Source organism: Hirundo rustica, chromosome 21, assembly GCF_015227805.2.
Source record: "Hirundo rustica isolate bHirRus1 chromosome 21, bHirRus1.pri.v3, whole genome shotgun sequence".
Taxonomy (NCBI): domain Eukaryota; kingdom Metazoa; phylum Chordata; class Aves; order Passeriformes; family Hirundinidae; genus Hirundo; species Hirundo rustica.
Window position 1 is genome coordinate 6,102,709 of NC_053470.1, and position 19,005 is coordinate 6,121,713.

General features: G+C 43.1%; 1 protein-coding gene across 4 annotated transcripts in view; it reads left to right on the forward strand.

Annotated features, from left to right (window-relative positions):
* Window positions 1–9,433: 9,433 nt before the first annotated feature.
* FMR1 (fragile X messenger ribonucleoprotein 1) overlaps window positions 9,434–19,005 on the forward strand; it is a 29,841-nt gene continuing 20,269 nt past the window's right edge. The window contains exons 1-4 of one of the 4 annotated variants that reach the window (XM_040083943.2): window positions 9,493–9,641; window positions 13,296–13,351; window positions 17,759–17,811; window positions 18,612–18,705. Coding sequence is in view for 3 of the 4 variants with exons in the window: in XM_040083941.2 (XP_039939875.1) it covers window positions 9,591–9,641; window positions 17,759–17,811; window positions 18,612–18,705 (198 nt within the window). In the remaining variant the exon portion in view is untranslated. Of the gene's footprint in view, window positions 9,642–13,295; window positions 13,352–17,758; window positions 17,812–18,611; window positions 18,706–19,005 lie in introns of all 4 variants that reach the window. The other 3 variants (XM_040083941.2, XM_040083940.2, XM_040083942.2) reach the window with 3 other exon arrangements.

Here is a 19,005-nt window from a genome sequence, read left to right on the forward strand (position 1 = left end):
ACGCAGACCCTCACTTTTCTCCTCGGATAACTCTTGATGGGCTCTGATGCACAATTTTGTCAACCACAGGGGCACAAAAAACAGCCTCTCAATCGCCTCTTTTTTTTTTTTTTTTTCCACGGGACAGAATCTCTGAGTGACTTTTTAATGACTTTTCACGTTGGGAAGCTGGCAAAGTTAAAACCAAAGCAGGTGAACCCATCAGCAATAGCTAATTACTGCACACCCAGGGGTGCTGATGTTTGACAGAACACTGTTGGGTCTACTCTGCTCCTACTCAGGTAGCAAACAAAAACTGTTCTTGGCTTCATTAGGAATCATTCTCGGTTGATAATTGTCTGGTTGGAGTGCTTAATTAAGACAGAGCTCCGGGTAGGTCAGAAGGGCGCTGTGCCCACGGGCTGCCCACGCTGCTGCCCTCCAGCAGGACCACGCTTGGTGCTCCTGCCGCTGCCCTCCCAGCGCTCCTGCAGCATGCGGGAAGGGGCAGACAGACTCCCTGCCATCGCTCTTTTCAGTGAGTATCTCGACTTCTTCACTCCATGCAGCTTCACCATCAACAAACTATGAGCTTACACAGCTGCTTGGCCAGCGGTACGTAGTTATTTTCCTTTACAGAATCAGATTTTTGTCTCTTTCAGTGATATCTCCTCTTTGGCTTCTCATCCTTCTCTATTCCGTCATCCAGAGTTCTCTCTGCCTTGTCTGAAAAGCTCTTACAACCATTTTGGTAATAGAGCCACATTCCCTAATGCTTTAGCCCAGAGGCCGAGATTTATTTATTTATTCTTTGTCCAATCAATAACAAATAGTTGAGGAACGACCTGATGAGCAATATTGTTTCATTTCCTCTCCTCAAGTAACCAGAGTCCTGCTATTCTTCCTCAGGCTGTTGTAAAGCACATAACGAGTTTCCAGCGGGCCAAAAGCTTTGACCACCTTCATTTTCTTCCCTTTTATGAGTAACGTAACTAAAGGCTTTGATAGAATTTACAGTTTACTACAGGAAGTTTCTCGTTCTTCTGAATTTTGGTAGAAAAATTTGCGTTTACAACACTCAGAAGCTGTTTTACATGAAACTGCCACGCTACTTCATTAAGACAAATTCCTTCAGGGAGCAGGATGCCTGTCACCATAATGTCATATAAGAACAATTGGCCCCTTGTGATTCTGACTGATAACGCTCGTCTCTTCCTGGGAAATGTTAGACAGCCATTTCAGAGACATTTTTCTTTTGTTCAGGGATGCTTTTCTCAGCAGTTGGTTGACTGTTATTTTATCCTTCCATGTTCACCAGCTGCTTTTCAGCAACACCTGACACCCCTATAAATCCTGTGTGGCAGTGCCTGTGTCCACACTCCAATCTTTCCTGGGTGTCATTTCCAACTCAGACATCTGCTGCGATGGACTCAGCAGATGAGTTTTAACAAGGCACTGAAAGAGTCAATAAAGAAGAAAAATAGTGCCTCTTAAGCTTTATTTTTAACCACAGATGTGGCATTTTAATATTTAATGAACACCGGACATGGACATCACTTCTTGTTCCATCAAATAGCATGAATACCTGAACACGCCCGAACTGCAGCATCACTGCACCATTAGAGAACCCCAGAATAATTCATAGTGGAAGGCATGTCTGAAGGTCATGGAGTGCATCTCTGTTCTTAGCTGGGCAGCTCAGATCCTGCAGGCTGCAGCAGGAGCTGACAGGAGGAACCTTGACCTCACTGGGCAGTAGGGAAGCTCTGGGGCACTTCTGCACCACAACAACCTTGCCCACAGGACTTCAGCGCTGCTGGTGGGGTGTAGCTGGTGGCTCTAGAGAGAGAAAATAACCTGGGCTTCCTAGTGGTGACTTTCTGCATGTCACCAGCCCAAGGTTTTGTTTTTCAGAGCAGGGGATGCCAAGCTGCCCACGCTCTCAGGCAGCCAACGAGAACAGCCCCTGCAGCTGGTGCTGTGCAACACCCCTGCAAGAGGAGCCCTGTCTCTCACTCCTTCCACAGTTAAAACATTCCTTTCACCAGCTCCCAGGCTCAGCAATTTTTTTTTCTTATTCCAAGAGATCTGGAGAGCCCTCATAAAATAAATGCACTGGTCTTGTTTTCCATCTCTTCTGAAAAATGTTACATGCACAAAGGGAAAGCCGATGCACCGAGTGAATCACACCCCTTCAAAATGCAAACCCATAACCACAACTGACATCAAAACATTGGAGTTCTGCCAAATCTTTTGTAAAGGTGTGAATTGTTAATCTAACATCTAGTAGAGGCTACATGTTTTGACAATAACATTAACAAAAGCAGAATATGTATAAAGTGGGGAGACAAATGAGTTCTGACAAAACTCTGCTTTGGCAACCTTCCCTTTAATATCGTGATGGTTTTGCTGAAAATCTCATTTGACTTGGTTAACTGATACATTATTGAAGTGGAGCTTTTCCAAGAGTAAAGAGTACGGCACCAAACTTGTTCAAATGAGAGAATTTAGTTGACTTTTCCTTACAACCCAAGAAAGCAAAACCTTGCTCTCCACTTTCAGTGCATACTATTTTCTTTGAAAGGCTGTGAACATGAACGAGAACTATAAGCTGAACAGAACAGGACTATTAAAATAAAACAGGTTTAGTCCAGTTAAAGGGCTCATAAGGGAACTTCAGGATTTGACACATGAACTGCACAAGTGCTTAAGTGTCTTCTGAGTGCCTGAGAGTCATGGAAGAACACTCTAGGCCATGGTATGTAAGACAGCTCTCAAAATTAAAATACATTCAGCATAATAATAATTTTAAAAAGCCCTTTGTAGGAGTCAAAGTTTACTATTAACAAAACAAAAATAAACGGTGTTATAGGCTCTTAGTGTTTGTTTCAAGTATTTCTCCTGGGTTATACGAAACACTGCGAGTCCCAAGGCGGTCTGTAGGCAGCATTTAAGGAGCTGGCGTGGTGTCTTGTTCCCGAAGTGCAGTGAAATTCAGTGAAATTCGGTGAAATTCGGTGAAATTCATTGAAATTTAGTGAAATTCAGTGAAATTTAGTGAAAGTCAGCGAAAAGCAGCGAAAAGCGGTCCTGGGGCGCCCTCGTGTGGCCACAGCCCGGTACTGCAGCAGCCCCCCCGGGGGTGACGAGGGACGGACAATAAATATCGCTATAAATATAGAGTTATTATAGAGCTCTAGGCAGGGTATAAATGTATAAAGTGGTACGTCAAAGACTGCGTTTCGAGCTAGAGAAGGATAAAACATTAGCTACTGGGAAAAAAAAAGTCAGCTATGTCAAAAAAAACCCCAACTAAAACAAAAAGCATAACTAAAAGATTACTAATGCAGGGTAAATTTGGTTTTTGTTTTGCTTGGTTTTGTTGTTTGTTTTTTTTTTTTTTCCCCCACATAGTTCACCTGTTGCCACAGCATAAGGTTACGGTATTGTTTTCTATAACAATTTAGGGGGGAAATACAAATCATTTAAGTTATATAAGCTTCTAATAGGAAGTTAAATATCACAGCCTGTCAGGAGAATGACATTTTATATAGTTCCATAGCAGTTCCCATCAGGGTCAATACAAATAACGTTTAGGCCATATAAGTGTAGTGGTATATATAAACTTTGAAATACACTTACTGCTCCTCAACATCACTGGGAACTCCGCTATGGATTGGAAAGAGCCATGTGATGTTCTCAGATTAATTTCAGCTAAAAGTGCATATTCAATTCATCAACCTTCATAAGTCTCTGTTCAGACTGAAGCCTCCTGTTTGTGCACGCAGCAAAACAAAGGCCTGATGGTCACCCAATGGATTTATGATGGGTGCTAGAAAAGCATGTCCATGTTCCATGTTATACACTCAGATGAGGATTCTAGAAATGTCAGTGTAGACTCTCTAAGCTCACCAGTTCCATCTTTAATGTTGTTGTCGATTGTGCAGGCTCAGCTTAGGGAAATGAGATGAATGTACTGCCAGTCAAAATCAGACTGGGAAAATGAAAAATAAAAATATCCTAAAAACACTTTACCCCCCCACCCTTCCTTCCTTCATAGGCTTTAACTATTCCCAATTCTCTGCCTCCTGCCCCCGAAGATGCCAAGGAACAGGGGACGGGAGTTATGATCAGTCCACCTAATGCTGGTCTCCCATCAGGACAACTTCTTCTTCTGCTCCAGCACGGGTTCCTCCTATGGGAAACACTCCAAGAACTTCTCCAACATGAGTTCCTCCCACAGGGTGCAGTTCTCCAGGCACAGGCTGCCCCAGAGTGCGTCCTCTGTGAGGTCACAAGTCCTGCTGGCAAACGTGATGGGGCCAGATCCCTGCCACGAGCCTGCTCCAGCAGAGCCCTCCCATGGGGCCAGAGCCTCCTGTGAGCATCCCCTGCTCTGGGTCCCTGCTCCCCATGGACCCCCACAGCTGCTGCCTGTCCATGGGCAGCACCAGGGGCTGCAGGGGAACCTCTGCTCGGGCACCTGGAGCACCTCCTGCCCCTCCTTCCCTGCCCTGCCCTGCCTGGCTGCTCCTCTCACACACCGCCACTCCTCTCTTCTCTGGCCACAATTACTCCCACTCAGAATGTTTTTTTCCCCTTCTTAAATCTGTTATCACAGAAGCATTATTATCACTGCTGACAGGCTTGGCCTTGGCACCAGTGGCAGGTCCATCCTGGAGCCGGCCGTCACTGGCTCTCTCAGACACGGGGGAAGCTTCTGGCAGCTTCTCACCTGCCACACCTGTGATCCCCTTCCCACACCCCACCAAACACGGCCACACAAACCCAGCACAGGGATGAACGCTGCCCGTTAACACAGGGGCTGGCTGAAACCTCAGTGAAGACCCTTGTGGAGTCCATCTAAATGTGGCTGACCCTTGTGGAGTCCATCCAAGTGTTAAAACCTCATCTTTAACACTGGGGCTGGCTGAAACCTCAGTGAAGACCCTTGTGGAATCCATCTCAGTGTGGCTGACCCTTGTGGAGTCCATCCAAGTGTTAAAACCTCATCTTTAACACTGGGGCTGGCTGAAACCTCAGTGAAGACCCTTGTGGAGTCCATCTAAGTGTGGCTGAACCTTGTGGAATCCATCTCAGTGTGGCTGAACCTTGTGGAATCCATCTCAGTGTGGCTGAACCTTGTGGAATCCATCTCAGTGTGGCTGACCCTTGTGGAGTCCATCTAAGCGTGGCTGGCCACACAGCCATCTCCATCTGCATCGCTCTCCAAGGTTCTGCTAACAGCCACGGCAATGCAGGGCTGCACTCGCCTCCCTCTCCACGTAGAAAAGAGAATCTTTGCTATTTTGATGCCAGCAACTTTTGGATACAAATCTTAATTCCATGAAGGAAAGCCCCCCCCAGGCAGATCAACTCCTAAGGCACCAAAATTTTTCCTGTTCTAATCACAGCATCAATGCCAATACTGATGATGATGATAGAATTTTAAGTTTCTAGTTCTCAGAGATAAAAGCCCTTATCCAAAGGCTGTGTGTTCATACTGGAAGCCCCTGGCCTGAGCTGAGGGCTGCTGTGTGAGGCAGCATGCACACTGTGCACACGGGGGTGGCTATGGATGTGTCCAACCACCTGCAAACAGCAGAACATTTCTCTTGTGTTGCATTCTAACCAGTTGTATCCCAGGATTTCTGAGGGTTTTTCTCTGTTTAAATGAATTCATTCTCAAGGCACGCATAATTCAGGGAATCTTTTCACTTTCATCCCATGTTATTTGGTTAGTGATTAAAAAAAAAAATTAGCTGAGTAAACAGACATATGAATGTGAGTGCTGTCTGTTAAAAAGAACTGTTTACAATACCAATATGCTTCTGCAGAGGAAATATAATGATAAATGTATTTGTGGGGTTACGAGAGAAGTGGATGGAAACTCATGAGTGGGAGGTGAAACTGAATAATTAAGCAGCAAAATGCTACATGGTTCATTTTCAAACTCACTGACATGAGAAGAAGGGAAATTGGTGCTGAGAGTAGCGGACCAACAATGTGATATACAGCCATTGTTCTGCAAGAATGCAGAAATTACTATTAATTTTAAATGAGACCTATTATTCCAACAAATAACATAACAGGAAGCAAATAAGAGATTACCCGCCAAGACAATTATTTCACAGGTGAGTTGAATGACAGTGTTGTTTTTTGAATAAGCAAACTGAGCTAGAGCTTCATAGTTTAACAGGTCATATTTCAAACCCACATATTTTTAGAAAATTATATCTTCGTAAGCTAAAAATGCTAATAACCTCCTCAAATTCAGATTCCAGTCTTTACTTCTTTGACTCTTCTCTGTGAAACTGGGAGGCTTCTGTACTGCTGGCACAAAGTAGTCTTAAATCCCTCAGCCTTCTTTCCATATTCAGGTCAGGAAGACACAGTATACCGCAGAAACTGAAAACCGCTCGTGGAAACACATATCTACACTAAAGTAGAATCTGTGGCAAAAATGAGCCTTGGATGGATCCCTACTCCCTGGCTACTACACAGAAAGTGAAATATTCAGAGGCAGAGGTGAACTAATGACTTCTAAAAGAAACAGAAAACAGTCATGTTTCATAGAAGGTCAGCCTAAATAATTAAGACAGAAAATCAATATCCTAGTTGGCTCTTCTCACTAATATATTTTTACAAGGTTAAAGATTACCCACCATCCTAATATACGTAACAAAGGATTTTTTTGTTGTTGTTTTAATCATTTTGCAATATTCAGGTTTGTCTTTTTGAAATTGTTATGCTTTTCTTGCCTCTCCACAGGAACACTACCTGACAGAGTATTTTATTAGCATTCCCAGAGAAAGTCCACATTAACTATTCAAAGAACTGAATGAACAGGCATAGCATAATCTGATTTCTTGTCCACACACAGTAACACTTCATATCATCCATATCATCCCTGTTTTAGTTCAGCTTGTCTTCACAGGTTCTGGGAACACTCACTGCTCTACACCCTGACTGGGATATCTGTCATTTCTGCGTATCACTTCAGCCAAGGACAAGCTAATAAAACTGCAATATTTGGGTTATATTTAACCTTCAGCTATTATTGATTATTCATAAAGCAATGCCCAAGAAGTTTTTCATCTTTGTATCTCTATTAACTGTAACTGCTTCTTCCAAGTGCTGATCTGGTTATTAAAACATCAGCATTTTAGTGAGGTTACTGAAAAGCCTTTGTTGAGAATATCATGCAAACTAACAAGAAAAGAACATCTAAACACCTTTAAAAGAGTGTAATAGTCTTCTGCCCTGTGAAACTTTTGGCTACAGCTTTAAACTGACAGGACAACAGTCTGAATTGTTGAGTCTGATTGAAACAACTCAGAATCCTGGGTATCCCACATGAATGCAGAAATCACTTTGTCTCAGTAGCACAGTGTCAAAAAAAAGATCCATCTATTGTGACCATCACTCTTAAATGGAAATGTGGAGGTCTAAGTGTCACCTGTGTGACACGCTGCAGATCACAGTGGAGGGGACAAGGAGTCAGCCAGAAAGGCTCCCCTGTGAAGTGATGCACAAGGAAAACCAGCAGACAGAAATCTGAAAAGTTAAAATCCCTATGAATCTTGTCAAGACTGAAGTCCAAAATAGGACTGAAAGTAAAGAAACTGTACAAAATTCCCCTAAGAGACTTTGATAGTTAATTGGATTATCATCTTTTTAAAAGAGTGAAGATATGAAACTGGAAACCAGATAAACGGTTCAACTCGACATTTCTTACATGGTTTCCAGCTTTTTTTAACAGAGTGTTTCTAACATGAACAAGTCACAACAGTGACCCATTGCATCTAAAATCCTTCATGGAGACTCTGTAAGATCTAATCTCTGCCTGGTGGGGTTTTATCCATACAAAAAACTTGTCATTGCTCCTCAGTTCTCCATCTTCAAATTCTTCTTGCTTCAGTTCCTCTTGGACCCTCTGCCATCCCCAAGCAGGTCAATCCTGTGACTGCTTGTCTGAGGAGTGCAATGGGTGTATTATTTCACAACTCACGTAAGGAAAGCATCACACACATATTCAATCACAGCCACAGTAATACATTGTGATTTTTGAGCATAAATGGGTAACAGTTGGGATTTTTGTTCCTTCTCTGATTCTTTGTAGTTATGTTAGAAAACATGAAGATGTTAATGTTTGTGCAGGTCTAGTGTTAAGGCTGAACAAGCAGCTTTTGTGCCAGTGCACTGTGAGTTGTAGATATTCCATCATACCAGAGCGCTTTATTCACCACCAGCTCCTACAGTGAACTGTATGTGCAATGTGCTGTTGAAATGACCGTGAGGGTTTAAATGCAGCAGAAGGCTGAAGCCCGTGATACTGGACATCTTTTCCGGCAGTCTTGGGGCTGTGACCACTGCCTTGGAGAGCCTGTTCAGTGCTCGACCACCCTCTGGGTGAAGAACCTTTTCCTGATACCCAACTTAAACCTGCCCTGATGCAGCCTCAGGCCATTCCCTGGATCCTGTCACTGGTCACCACAGAGAGCAGCGTCTGTCACTTGCGAGGAAGCTGCAGCCCGCAGTCTCCTCCAGGCTGAACAGCCTAAGTGCCCACAGATGCTCCCCACACAGCCTCCCCCAAGGCCTTCTCCATCCGCGGGGCCTCCTTTGGACAGGAGCTTTGATTATTTCTTGTACTGTGGCGCCCAGAACTGCACAAATGACTCAAGGTGTGTGCCCAATTCACATTTATTGTTAAATCCTGGCTATGGCAGAGCCCGCTGCACAGCTGAGCCTTCTTCCGGCCCGGGCAGCCCCTCAGGACCAGATCCCAGACCCCACAGGCCCGGCCGCCATGTCCCCCTCCATCCCAGCAGCCCCCGCGCTGCTGGCCCGTCATTCCCTTCACCTCGCCCCGGGCCCCGCACTGCCATCGCTCCCCGGGGTCGTTACTCGGCGCCGTTTGGGGCCTCAGCGCCGCCCGCACGGGCCCCGCCTGAGCGCGGCCCCGGAGCGGTGCGGGCGCACGGACGGCGGGCCGCGGACGCGCACGGACACGCGGCGCCCCGCCATACGGGCCTGCCTGAGGGCGCTCGGGCCGCGCCATCCGATTGGCCGGCGGCGCCGGTCACTCAGGCGCGCTCCGCGGCACCGCGGGCCCCGATTGGCCGCCAGGGCTGGGGAAAGGAAGGAGGCGGGACCTCTGCCCCGCGACTGCCGGCTCCGCGCGCGCCCCGCGCCACTGCGGCTGCGCGCGCGCGCGCGCGGGGCCGTTATAGAAGGCGGCGGCGGGTGGGCGAGCGAGCGGCGCGCGCCGGGCCCGGGCCCGCTCCCGCCACGCCCCTCCCGTGGTCACGTGACGCGGGCCCCGAGCGCTCGCGTGCGAACCGGGCGCGCGCGCGCCCCCCCCCCCACCCGCCCGCCGCCGTTTCGGTTTCATTTCCGGCCGCCCCCGGGGCCCGGAGCGGCGGCGCCCGGCGGAGCCCCCGGCGCTGCCTTCCCTCTCCCGCCCAGGGCGGCCACACCCCCGGGCTCGGCGTGAACCGAGCGCCCCCGCCCCGCACACACACACGCCGCTCCTCCCCCGCCTGCGCCGGCACAGAGAAAGGGAAGGGAGGCGGTGCCGGGCCCGGGTCTCCCGCACCGCGCACAACATGGAGGAGCTGGTGGTGGAGGTGCGGGGCTCCAACGGGGCCTTCTACAAGGTACCGGGTGCTCGCGGCCGGGCCGGGCCCCAGGGGAGGGAGCGGGGACGGCAACGGGAGGAGGAGGAGGCGGCGGCGGCTCCTCCTCCTCCTCCCCGCGCTGAGGGAGAGCGGAGGCCCCGGGGCAGGAAGGAGGAGGGAGAAGCGGGCAGGGGTGGAGGCCGCGGCGGGTCCCTCGCGGTGGCCGCGGGGAGCGAGCCGGGGCTGAGGGGACTCGAGGCCCGACGAGGAGGGAGAGCCGGGAGGCCTCGGGCCTTCCCCCTTTGTGGGAAGGGGAGCCCGGGGCCGCCTTGTCCCGGCGCTGAGCGAGGATCAGCGCCGGGATGGGGCATTAATTGCTAAATCCTCAGCTTTTGTCGCTACTTAAGGAAAGTCTCTGTCGCCGTCCAGGTTTCCAGGAGAGCTGCACTGCATGAGCACGGCCTGCAAGGCGGGGAGGAGGGGGGGGCCCTCGTTAATACACGTTCCTGATGAAATGCTGTGGTGGATTCTTGCCCCTAATGCCGTGGCAGGGGAAGCTGCCCGGTGATGTTGAAGGCAGCATTGCTTGGCCGAGTGCTGGGTCTCTGAATACATGTAGATATCAAGTGTATTTCCTACTGAAATTACTTAGTGGCATTGCATGTTTGTTTCCAAGCCCTTGTGCTTAATAAAGCCATCACTGAGCCTTGAACAAATGAGCACTGGATATGTTTTATTAATACCGTGTAGTATTGTGTGGCTTTGCATGAGTTGGGTTGTATTAATCAGCTTATTAATGGGGTATAATTTCATAGTTTTACAGAAAATAGTATTCGGATGTGGTAGGTTTGGGCCTACTCTCATTGACCTGTTATCAGCACACCAGGAACAGCCATGGATCAGTTCCTGCAAGTCTCCCATGGTTTAAATGCTCCTAGGACTTTAAAAATTGGGCCTAGTTATTGTGCGACATCCAATATTTATGTCAGCAATGAAGGACCGGGTAGAGTTTCACACTCACATGTTCCTGGGGTAAGCCAGGTAGATATCCAAATGATACAGTTCTAACACCTCCGAGTTTTTCTAACAAAAAAAAGACCTCTTAAAAGCTTATTTTTAGAATTCGTGAGCTAGCATCCTATTCTGAAAATTTTATTTTTTAATTTTTTTTCGAAAAAAATTATGTGATACAAATCAGGGGTAAATAAGCATCATGTGAGCCCATAGTGCTGTAGTCAAAGTTCTGGAGAATTAGATAATCTAGCACTTTTAAAACCCAGTTTTACATTTTTAAAGGTACAGTGTTTGGTCAGAAAGAAGCAGGAGGAGTAAATGCATTTCACAGTAGAACTTTTAATGAGGCTTTTATCAAATTAGAGTAGTTACACAATGATGTGAAAGAGATGATGGTAATAATGACATGGTTCCTTCATTATTGACAAATATTATTGAATAAACCTGGGAGAACTGAAAGCTTCTGAAACTTTTATTGTTTACGTTCAAGTTTGACACCAAGGTACCCCTTGTGTGTAGGTGAAAGATTAATTGAGCACATGTTCATGGAAGCTTATTCATGATTTAGTCTGCCCAAGTTCTAACACAGACATTGCCCCAAGCAGTATGGTTATGTTTGTCCTTTAACTCTTAGAAATTTTGACAGGATTTTTTTTTATTATTATTTGCTTCCTCTTTAGCACTAACCAAGAAGATTTGGTTAAATTGTCTAAAGGGAAAAATGGGCATATGAATTTATCTGTCTTCACCTGAATTATCTCTTTAGATGGAGCATCGCACTTATGATGAATACAACGCACTTTTTTTAAAAAATAATTTAAAAGTGTTGTTTTGCCAGCCTTGTGCAATAATGTTCAGTGTAAATCAGCAATTTTCCTCTAGTTTTCCCCTAGTTTGAATTACTTGAATTCTAGTTACAGGTTTTTCTTTCATCATGATGTCTGAGTATCACTCTGTTATGAAGTAATATATTTAATTTTTTTTCTTGTGAGTTTTATGCCCATCCTATAGATTGGCGGTTAGTTTGTAAAAGATGAATGTTGACCCAGCATAACAAGAGGTGTGCAGTGATGTCAAGCGTGAGTTTAGTTGCAGGACGGTTTTATTTTTTTCATTTTAAAAGTTCCTTTAAGCAGCCTCCTGAGAAGTGATTTACAGAAGGAATGTTTCACACAAAACAAAAGCAAAACAATTCTTTTATCCAATCTCATGATTTACTGATAACTGGTGAAGATTTCATTGGCTTTGAATGATTCTGAGTTAATGAGACTGTATAAATTTTTTGGAAAAATAACCTCTCTTGATGCTAAGGCATGGAAGGGGGAGGAGTATGAGGCTGCTGTAGTCAGGATGGGACCAAGTGGCTCAAGCAGGCACCTAATTGTGGCTTCAGCTTTTCACATCCTCCTTGTAGGTCTCTCTGAGGACCTGAGCATTTTTGAGTTGTACCCAGCAGCATCTGGATCTTGACAGTACAAAACTGCCCACCTAAGCCCTGCTGAAAGTAATTAACCAGTGTTTTCTGAGAAATATCCAGAGACAAAACACAGGAGATGGTTTGAGGATGCCTTCGTAGCCAGCTGCAAGATTTGAATTAAAATTTCATCCTGGTGAGGTGCACTGGAACACTGGAGTGTGTCGATGTGACTGCTGTAGTGCAGGCTAAATCTTTCTGAATGGAATTAAAATGCTGCTTAGTGAATACTTTGTACTTTGATGGGGTTTTTTTTTTCCTCCTTGCCTAAGATGAATTATTCCATGGAGAGCACAGTGCAGTAAATGGGCATGATTCAGGGATAATTGACAATCTGGTACCTAGAGATGCTTAGTCATGACTTGCTATGTGGTTGGGCCCAGAATCCTTGGAAAGAAAATGTTTGATTTCCTTACTTATTATGTGAAGACTGGTCCAACAAACCACCAGGACTATGAATCCAAGGGGAGGAAGCTGCCTTTTTGCTGCTCACAGCCTAGTAACTAAATCTTGAAGATGTGCAGGATTAGAACTTATCTTCTCATATCTTTTCTTGTATAGGAGTAGTAAATTGGGTTTTGAAGTTCTTATCTCATTCACAGAAGACTAATACTCAGCCTTTGCCAAATCTTTTTGGGATTAGCTTTAGGTATTTCCCTCTAAAAGGGGACATGCTGATGCCTTTCCAACATGGGATTGATTTTTCTTTTCCAGTTTGGGAGTGAGTCTCTCTTGTGTCCTCTGCTAAAGATGGAAAGCATCCTGTTTATGAGGCAGTCAGTTTTGGAATGGTGTTTGTTGTTAACATCTATATGTTGTCTGTAACCCAATTTTTGCCACTTCTTGCTCTATAACCTTGTGAAAATCTTCCACTTTATCCAAGTAGTTTCAGTACCCTGCTGTTGTTTGTTTGGTTTTATCGATAACTTCATTGAAGCTACAACTGATAAAATAATTCATCTTCTTTACTACTCTATTGCTCCAGGTCTCATTATTAGCAGCTGTTCCTGTGGTCCTCTGTATCCATTTTTTTTCTTTCACTGTTCCATACAGACACCTTCAGCCAATATTTCCAGTCTCTTTGTACATTCATGAGCCTGTCTGCTCAGTCCTTCTGAGGATGACTGCCTGTACCCTTTTCCCTCGTCTGGTGACCATTTCTGTGACTATTTTTCTTTCCCTATTCTGTTCCTTTGTATGTCCAGCCTTTCTCAGACTTGATTATCCACCGAGTTCCCTTTTGACATTCTCCTTCCAACAGGTATGAAATGTTACAGAACTGTTACACTAACAGTAGATGCACGTTTGTTATTGACATAGCTTTTTATGTTAAAAAGCATATTTTCTCTACTTTCTCTTCTTAGAGTTTATTATCCTCCTTTATTAAAATGGTTGACAGTGCTCACATCTGATGATGTGAGCAGACTTTAAAAAAAGCAAAATTTCATGGCAGCTGAAGCCTTTTTTTTACTTTGAAGTGTCTGTCATTCCATGTAGCATAAAAATAAAAATATGCTGGTGTTTCCAATAATTCTTATTTTTAAAAAAAAATATTTTTTTAACTTTAGGCCATATATTTAACCATTCTTAGAATGTGAATGCTTATGTGTTTGAGAAATGCCATGCTGTAAACTTTTTTACTTAATTATATCTGAAGCATGGAGAGAAATGAGATGGTTTATGTGACTCCGAGTCAAATTTGGTGTAGAAAACTTACCACGTTTGATTTTTTTTTTCCACATTAGAGAAGAGCAACCTTTGCCATTATAAAGTGTGCTTCTGTTCACAGTTTTTTGTGTACCCTTTCTTGGTTTTCTGCTGTTAGCAATAGTGGTACATCAGCTGCTTCAGTCTTTCACTGTCCTGTTACCTCATTTTGCTTCTGTCCAGTTCCACTTTGGTTTTAAGGTGTTTCATCTTTGTGTTCAGGTTGATCAGAGCCACTGTTCTGTCCCTTCATGGGGGTGGGTTTTAAACTCACATATCTGCACCTTTATGTTTGAATTTCCATGCCTACTTACACTCTTTATCTAAAAAAGGCTGGTGAATGATTATTGTATTTCTTGTGATACTTTGTGTGAGATCAGAGCCTCTTCTCTGTCTTTACTGACATCTGGGGCTGGCCTGTGCTGTGTCTGTGAATTTGGATTATGGTGTTTAAGTCTTCATTTCTCTTTAGCATTTTGTGCCATTTTACAAGTATTACAAAAACAAGACTACCACACACTTCAGATAAGTATTAATTCTGGTTTTCCAAAGGCATTGCTGCTAAGTGTTGGGGCTTTTTTAAAGGAGAATTTAGAAACGTTTCGGATCTTTTCTGTTTGTACTCGGAAGTGTACAGATTGAAATATATAGTGCTGGAGAGTACAAACATATTTTTGTACTACAGATCTATTTAAATATTTATATTGGAGGAAAATTCACATAATGCTGTGGTCCAAACAAAGGTAAACTGATGTGATCATTTTTCTGTGTCACAAGTAACTGAAAAACAAGGAAAACCCCATTTCTCGGGATAGATAAAATTAGACAACCAAATATTGAGGACTGTATTAACAGTCATTAATACATTTTACTCGGTTGTTTTTAAGCATAATAAATATCACAGAGGTGTGCAGAAGTGTTTCATATATTGCATACTTGAAATTAGATATTTGGCAAGGCATTGTTCACTTCGTAATTAATTAAAAATTTATTCCAACCAACTTTTGTAATTTTGCGAAACCATAAATTAAAAGACAAACCACAGTGTTACGACATCAGTGGTTTTGGCCAGACTGAATTGAGAACCAGGTATTCATCTGTTTCTGTGGTTTTCTCTTCTGAACTGGGTGTAAGCTAAAGGAATTCAGATTTGTCATCTTCCCTGGCAGTGTCTGTATCGATGCTGCCTGTGTCAGGTGAACGGTTCAACTTGTGTTCTGGTTCGGGTTCCCTCCGGTGGCTGGGTTGTGACCAAAGCAATGGAGAGCTGGAACAGGACAGTGTAGTTCATTCCTCTTTCAGCCAGCTGTGTCTCTCAAGTTTTACTGTTTCCAGATAACATAATTGCTAAACTCTTTGAAGGTCCATGCCAGTCTTCAGCTTAACTTAGATGTATTATTTGTTGCACATCTGGTTTGCTTATTAATGGTAGGTTTTTAGCATTATTGCCTTTACTGAGGTATATTGCTGTAGTCCCTCGGATTCTGCTCAAGGTGGGTTGGATATTAGGAGCTCTCTTCCATCTCTCTCTGGATATGACATGTAGTCCTGCTCTTTGCTGCTGTGCTTGTGAATTTTTCTGCCATTTTCTGTCATTTTTTCAGAATGCTGTTTAGGACACCTTTTGGCGTTTTCATCACCACAGAGGTGATGACTTTGCCCAAAGTATCTTGTACAAGAAAAAGTGATATTTTTTTTTTACTTTTATAAATACAAGAAAAATAAATATCAACAAATTCTTTCTCAGGCTGTGGGTTGTGTTACTCTTACCTGTTTTCCTGAAGGCTATTAAGTGTTGCTGGTATCATTTCTGTTGAATTTACTTTGTAAAATAATCTCTCCTTTTACATACTCAAGTATTACTATTAATCCTTGTCTAGTCTGTGGCACAGAGGAGCCATTCCTAATATCTGGCAGTGATCACAGTGTTTTTCAGATACTAAAGGCATCCATTTCAGGTGCACCTGGTAAGAGTAGGTGCTTCTAAGTTGTACAGTACAACCATTGGAAGAAATGTGGGTGAAGCCTTTGAAGGTGATGTGTGTAGTGTTGTGAAATGAGTCAGGACTGCCATTGTATTGTTTGAATGCATATCCGGTTCTGGAATCTTCTTTCAGAATGCACCACAATATGAAACATAAGCTAAATGTTCAGTATCCATAATGATCAACTGAGAGCTCTGTTGCCTCTTTCTGTAAATACCATTTCTTTACTGCTATGAGCATGATCTTGAGATGTGGTCTTAAGTCCTCTTTATACCATGTCATTGAAAAGCATCAGCTGTGCTTGTAATCCCCTTTGAAGGAATATGGAATTTTGAAATTCATAATTATGCAAATACATTTGGAGGCTTTTTTAAGTCTCCTTGGCTTGCTGGCAATAATAAAGTCCTGTTCTTAAGAATACTGAGGGGTGAGCAAGGTGCAAAATAACTTCTTGCTGTTGTCACTGTGGCTTTCCTTTGACTTCTATTCACAGTGACATCGGTTGTGTTTCAGTTATCAACTGGGATGGTTTCTTCCTCGTACTGAATGACTCTGAGTGATGACATTCATGTGCATGTACCGCTTAATTTTAGTATAGCCACTTCTTGGAGCTCTGGATTAGTCGTCAGGTGTTGCTCACCTTTGATACTCAGATACTGCTGCAACTCAGGAAAGAGTTTGGAATACTTTATAAAGCAAAAATAGCAAAAGGATTTTTTTGAAAACCATTTGGGTTCTATATAAGAGAGACTCTTTCCTTCTTGTGAGAGATAAGATCTCTTCTTGTCTTGGAAACCTGCAAGGGCAAGAATAATAAAATGTATAATAATAAAATGTTCCATACTTCATTAACTAATTCTTCTACAGAAGTGGCAGTTGCTCCTAAATTATTTTCAATTTACTGAGGCCATAAATTAAAAGGCAATTTTTTTTAATCTACTAAGGTGGATCTCCATTAGTAGAACAAACTTCTCTATTCTTTCTTGTTCTTGGGCTTTTATCTACCTACCTTGCCGTGATACTATCTGTGGACTAATATTAGTGGTATACTCAGAACTTTAGCAGCTTGTTTCAGAAGTTCATAGAGGTATTTTAAAAAACAAAAAAAAAAAAAAAAAAAAAAAAAAAAAAACCACCACAATCTTTTCATCCCTGGTTAACCTGTGACCTCCATTGTTTCAGGCTAAGAAAAATATTTTCATTGGTAAATGGCAAAATGTTTGAGTACTGGTCTTGCTGTTTTGTAGATGGGGAATGGGGACACATTTAGGGTTTTAAGCTGAATGTTGATCAAATCAAAATCAGTCAGTGGAGTGCATAAGGCAGGAGGAACCCTCAGTGCTGAATTCTGGTTCTGGCTTCTGCTTTGTGGTGGCATGGAGAGCACAACTGCTGTCCATTCCCCAGGAAAAAAGGAAAAGAAGACCCCAGGGCAGGTTTGTGCTCTGCAGACTTAGTGTGGTGAAGTAAGTATGGGGAAGATTCTGCTGAAATGGATATAGGTGTGTTTTTGTTAGTGCAATGTTCAAATGGACTTTGAGGTAAAGGGAAGAGACAGGACCTGGGCATTTTATGGGCTTTGGTTTCATTTGTTTTTTGAGGAATACTGATGCTTAATTTCTATGCTTGTCTATACATTAATTGTGATTATAAAATTAAACGTTTCACACTCTTGAACTATCTGGTCATTTCTTATTAACCTTCCCTGTTGCTTCTAAAAAGTAGAAATAACATCTTCGTATCTGAGGCTTTCTGGTTATGTTATCAGTGCACTGGTGGTCATGAGCCCAAGGAGGTTATCAGCTTTCAGTATGTGCTTTATATAAGTCTACTGCAAAATTAAAAAGGCTGACTTTAAAACGTACTTTTATTGTGAGATTCGTTAATATTTGTGAAAAGGAGAGGTTTTACAGCCTTAAAATTATTTTTGAAAGTGTCCCTAAGCATACCATAATCATACTTTGTTTCCTTCACAGGCATTTGTAAAGGATGTGCATGAAGATTCAATAACAGTTTCATTTGAAAACAAGTAAGTGTATTGCTGGTGTTGTACCTGTAAATGACAGAGTATCAGCCTTGCATTTGATTGGCATAAATATGGCTTAGTGTGGAGTAGTGTATATTAGATACACTAAACATGCTGCTGGCATGTTTTAAAGTTACATTTAGTATCTACTATTTAGTGACATTTCTATATAAAGGCTTTTAATGGCTTAAATACTTTCAAGTGCAACCCATGTTTGAGTAAGTCAACAGTTGTACCATCATTGACTCTTTCTCGTGTAAATGTCTTGCCTTAGTTTTAGAAGATTACATTATTACAAAATTTCTTCTATAGATAAGTCATGAATACCAATTTTCTGATCTAGAAACCAAATTTATCCAGTCTCCATTAAAGGAACTGAAAATTAAAACTGTATTCAGACTGGATCCTGATCAACTTTTCATAACCTGTAGTAGAACCAAAGAAAAAGAAGATACCAGGCTTGTTTTCAAGGAAATGTCCTTCACTTCCTTCAAAATGTGTTATGACATGTTTTTTAAATCTCTGTTTCTAGTGTTGGGTTAAAAACCATACCTATAAATTGAAGAAGAACTTCTGCTAGAGGTTTCAAAAGACTGCAGGTGGCATCAGGGTTTCACTGAAGATGCTTAATTGTCATTTAGATGTGTTTTTTTCTTACTATTGGATCACATTACCTTTAATACATACATGCACAAAAGCTCCACAGAATTTGAAACTGTAAAATTAATGAATTAACAATGTTTGATTTCTGCTTACAGAGAAGATGAAAATATTTAGACAGTTCACTGTGGTTTTGTTTGCAGCTGGCAACCAGAGAGACAAATCCCATTCCATGATGTGAGGTTCCCACCACCTGCAGGCTATAATAAAGACATCAATGAAAGTGATGAAGTAGAGGTGTGTATGCTCCATTAACAGCTCTTGTCTCGGGAAGTGAGAGAACTCATGGTGAAAAACATCAGCCAAGCCACTGGAAGGTTTGCTTCCATTGGCTTCCAGCCTTTTGATTCCAAGTACTACAGAAAACACATCAGTACAGATCAGTACAGATCAGGCACATCACCAAACCCAGAGTTTGGCAGTAGTAAACCATGCAAATTCCATGTGCCACCAAAGGCCCTGTAAAATTCCATGTATCGTGACCTCCATGGGAGTTACAAATAGGCTGATTTACAAACATGATCAGTGTTGCATTGA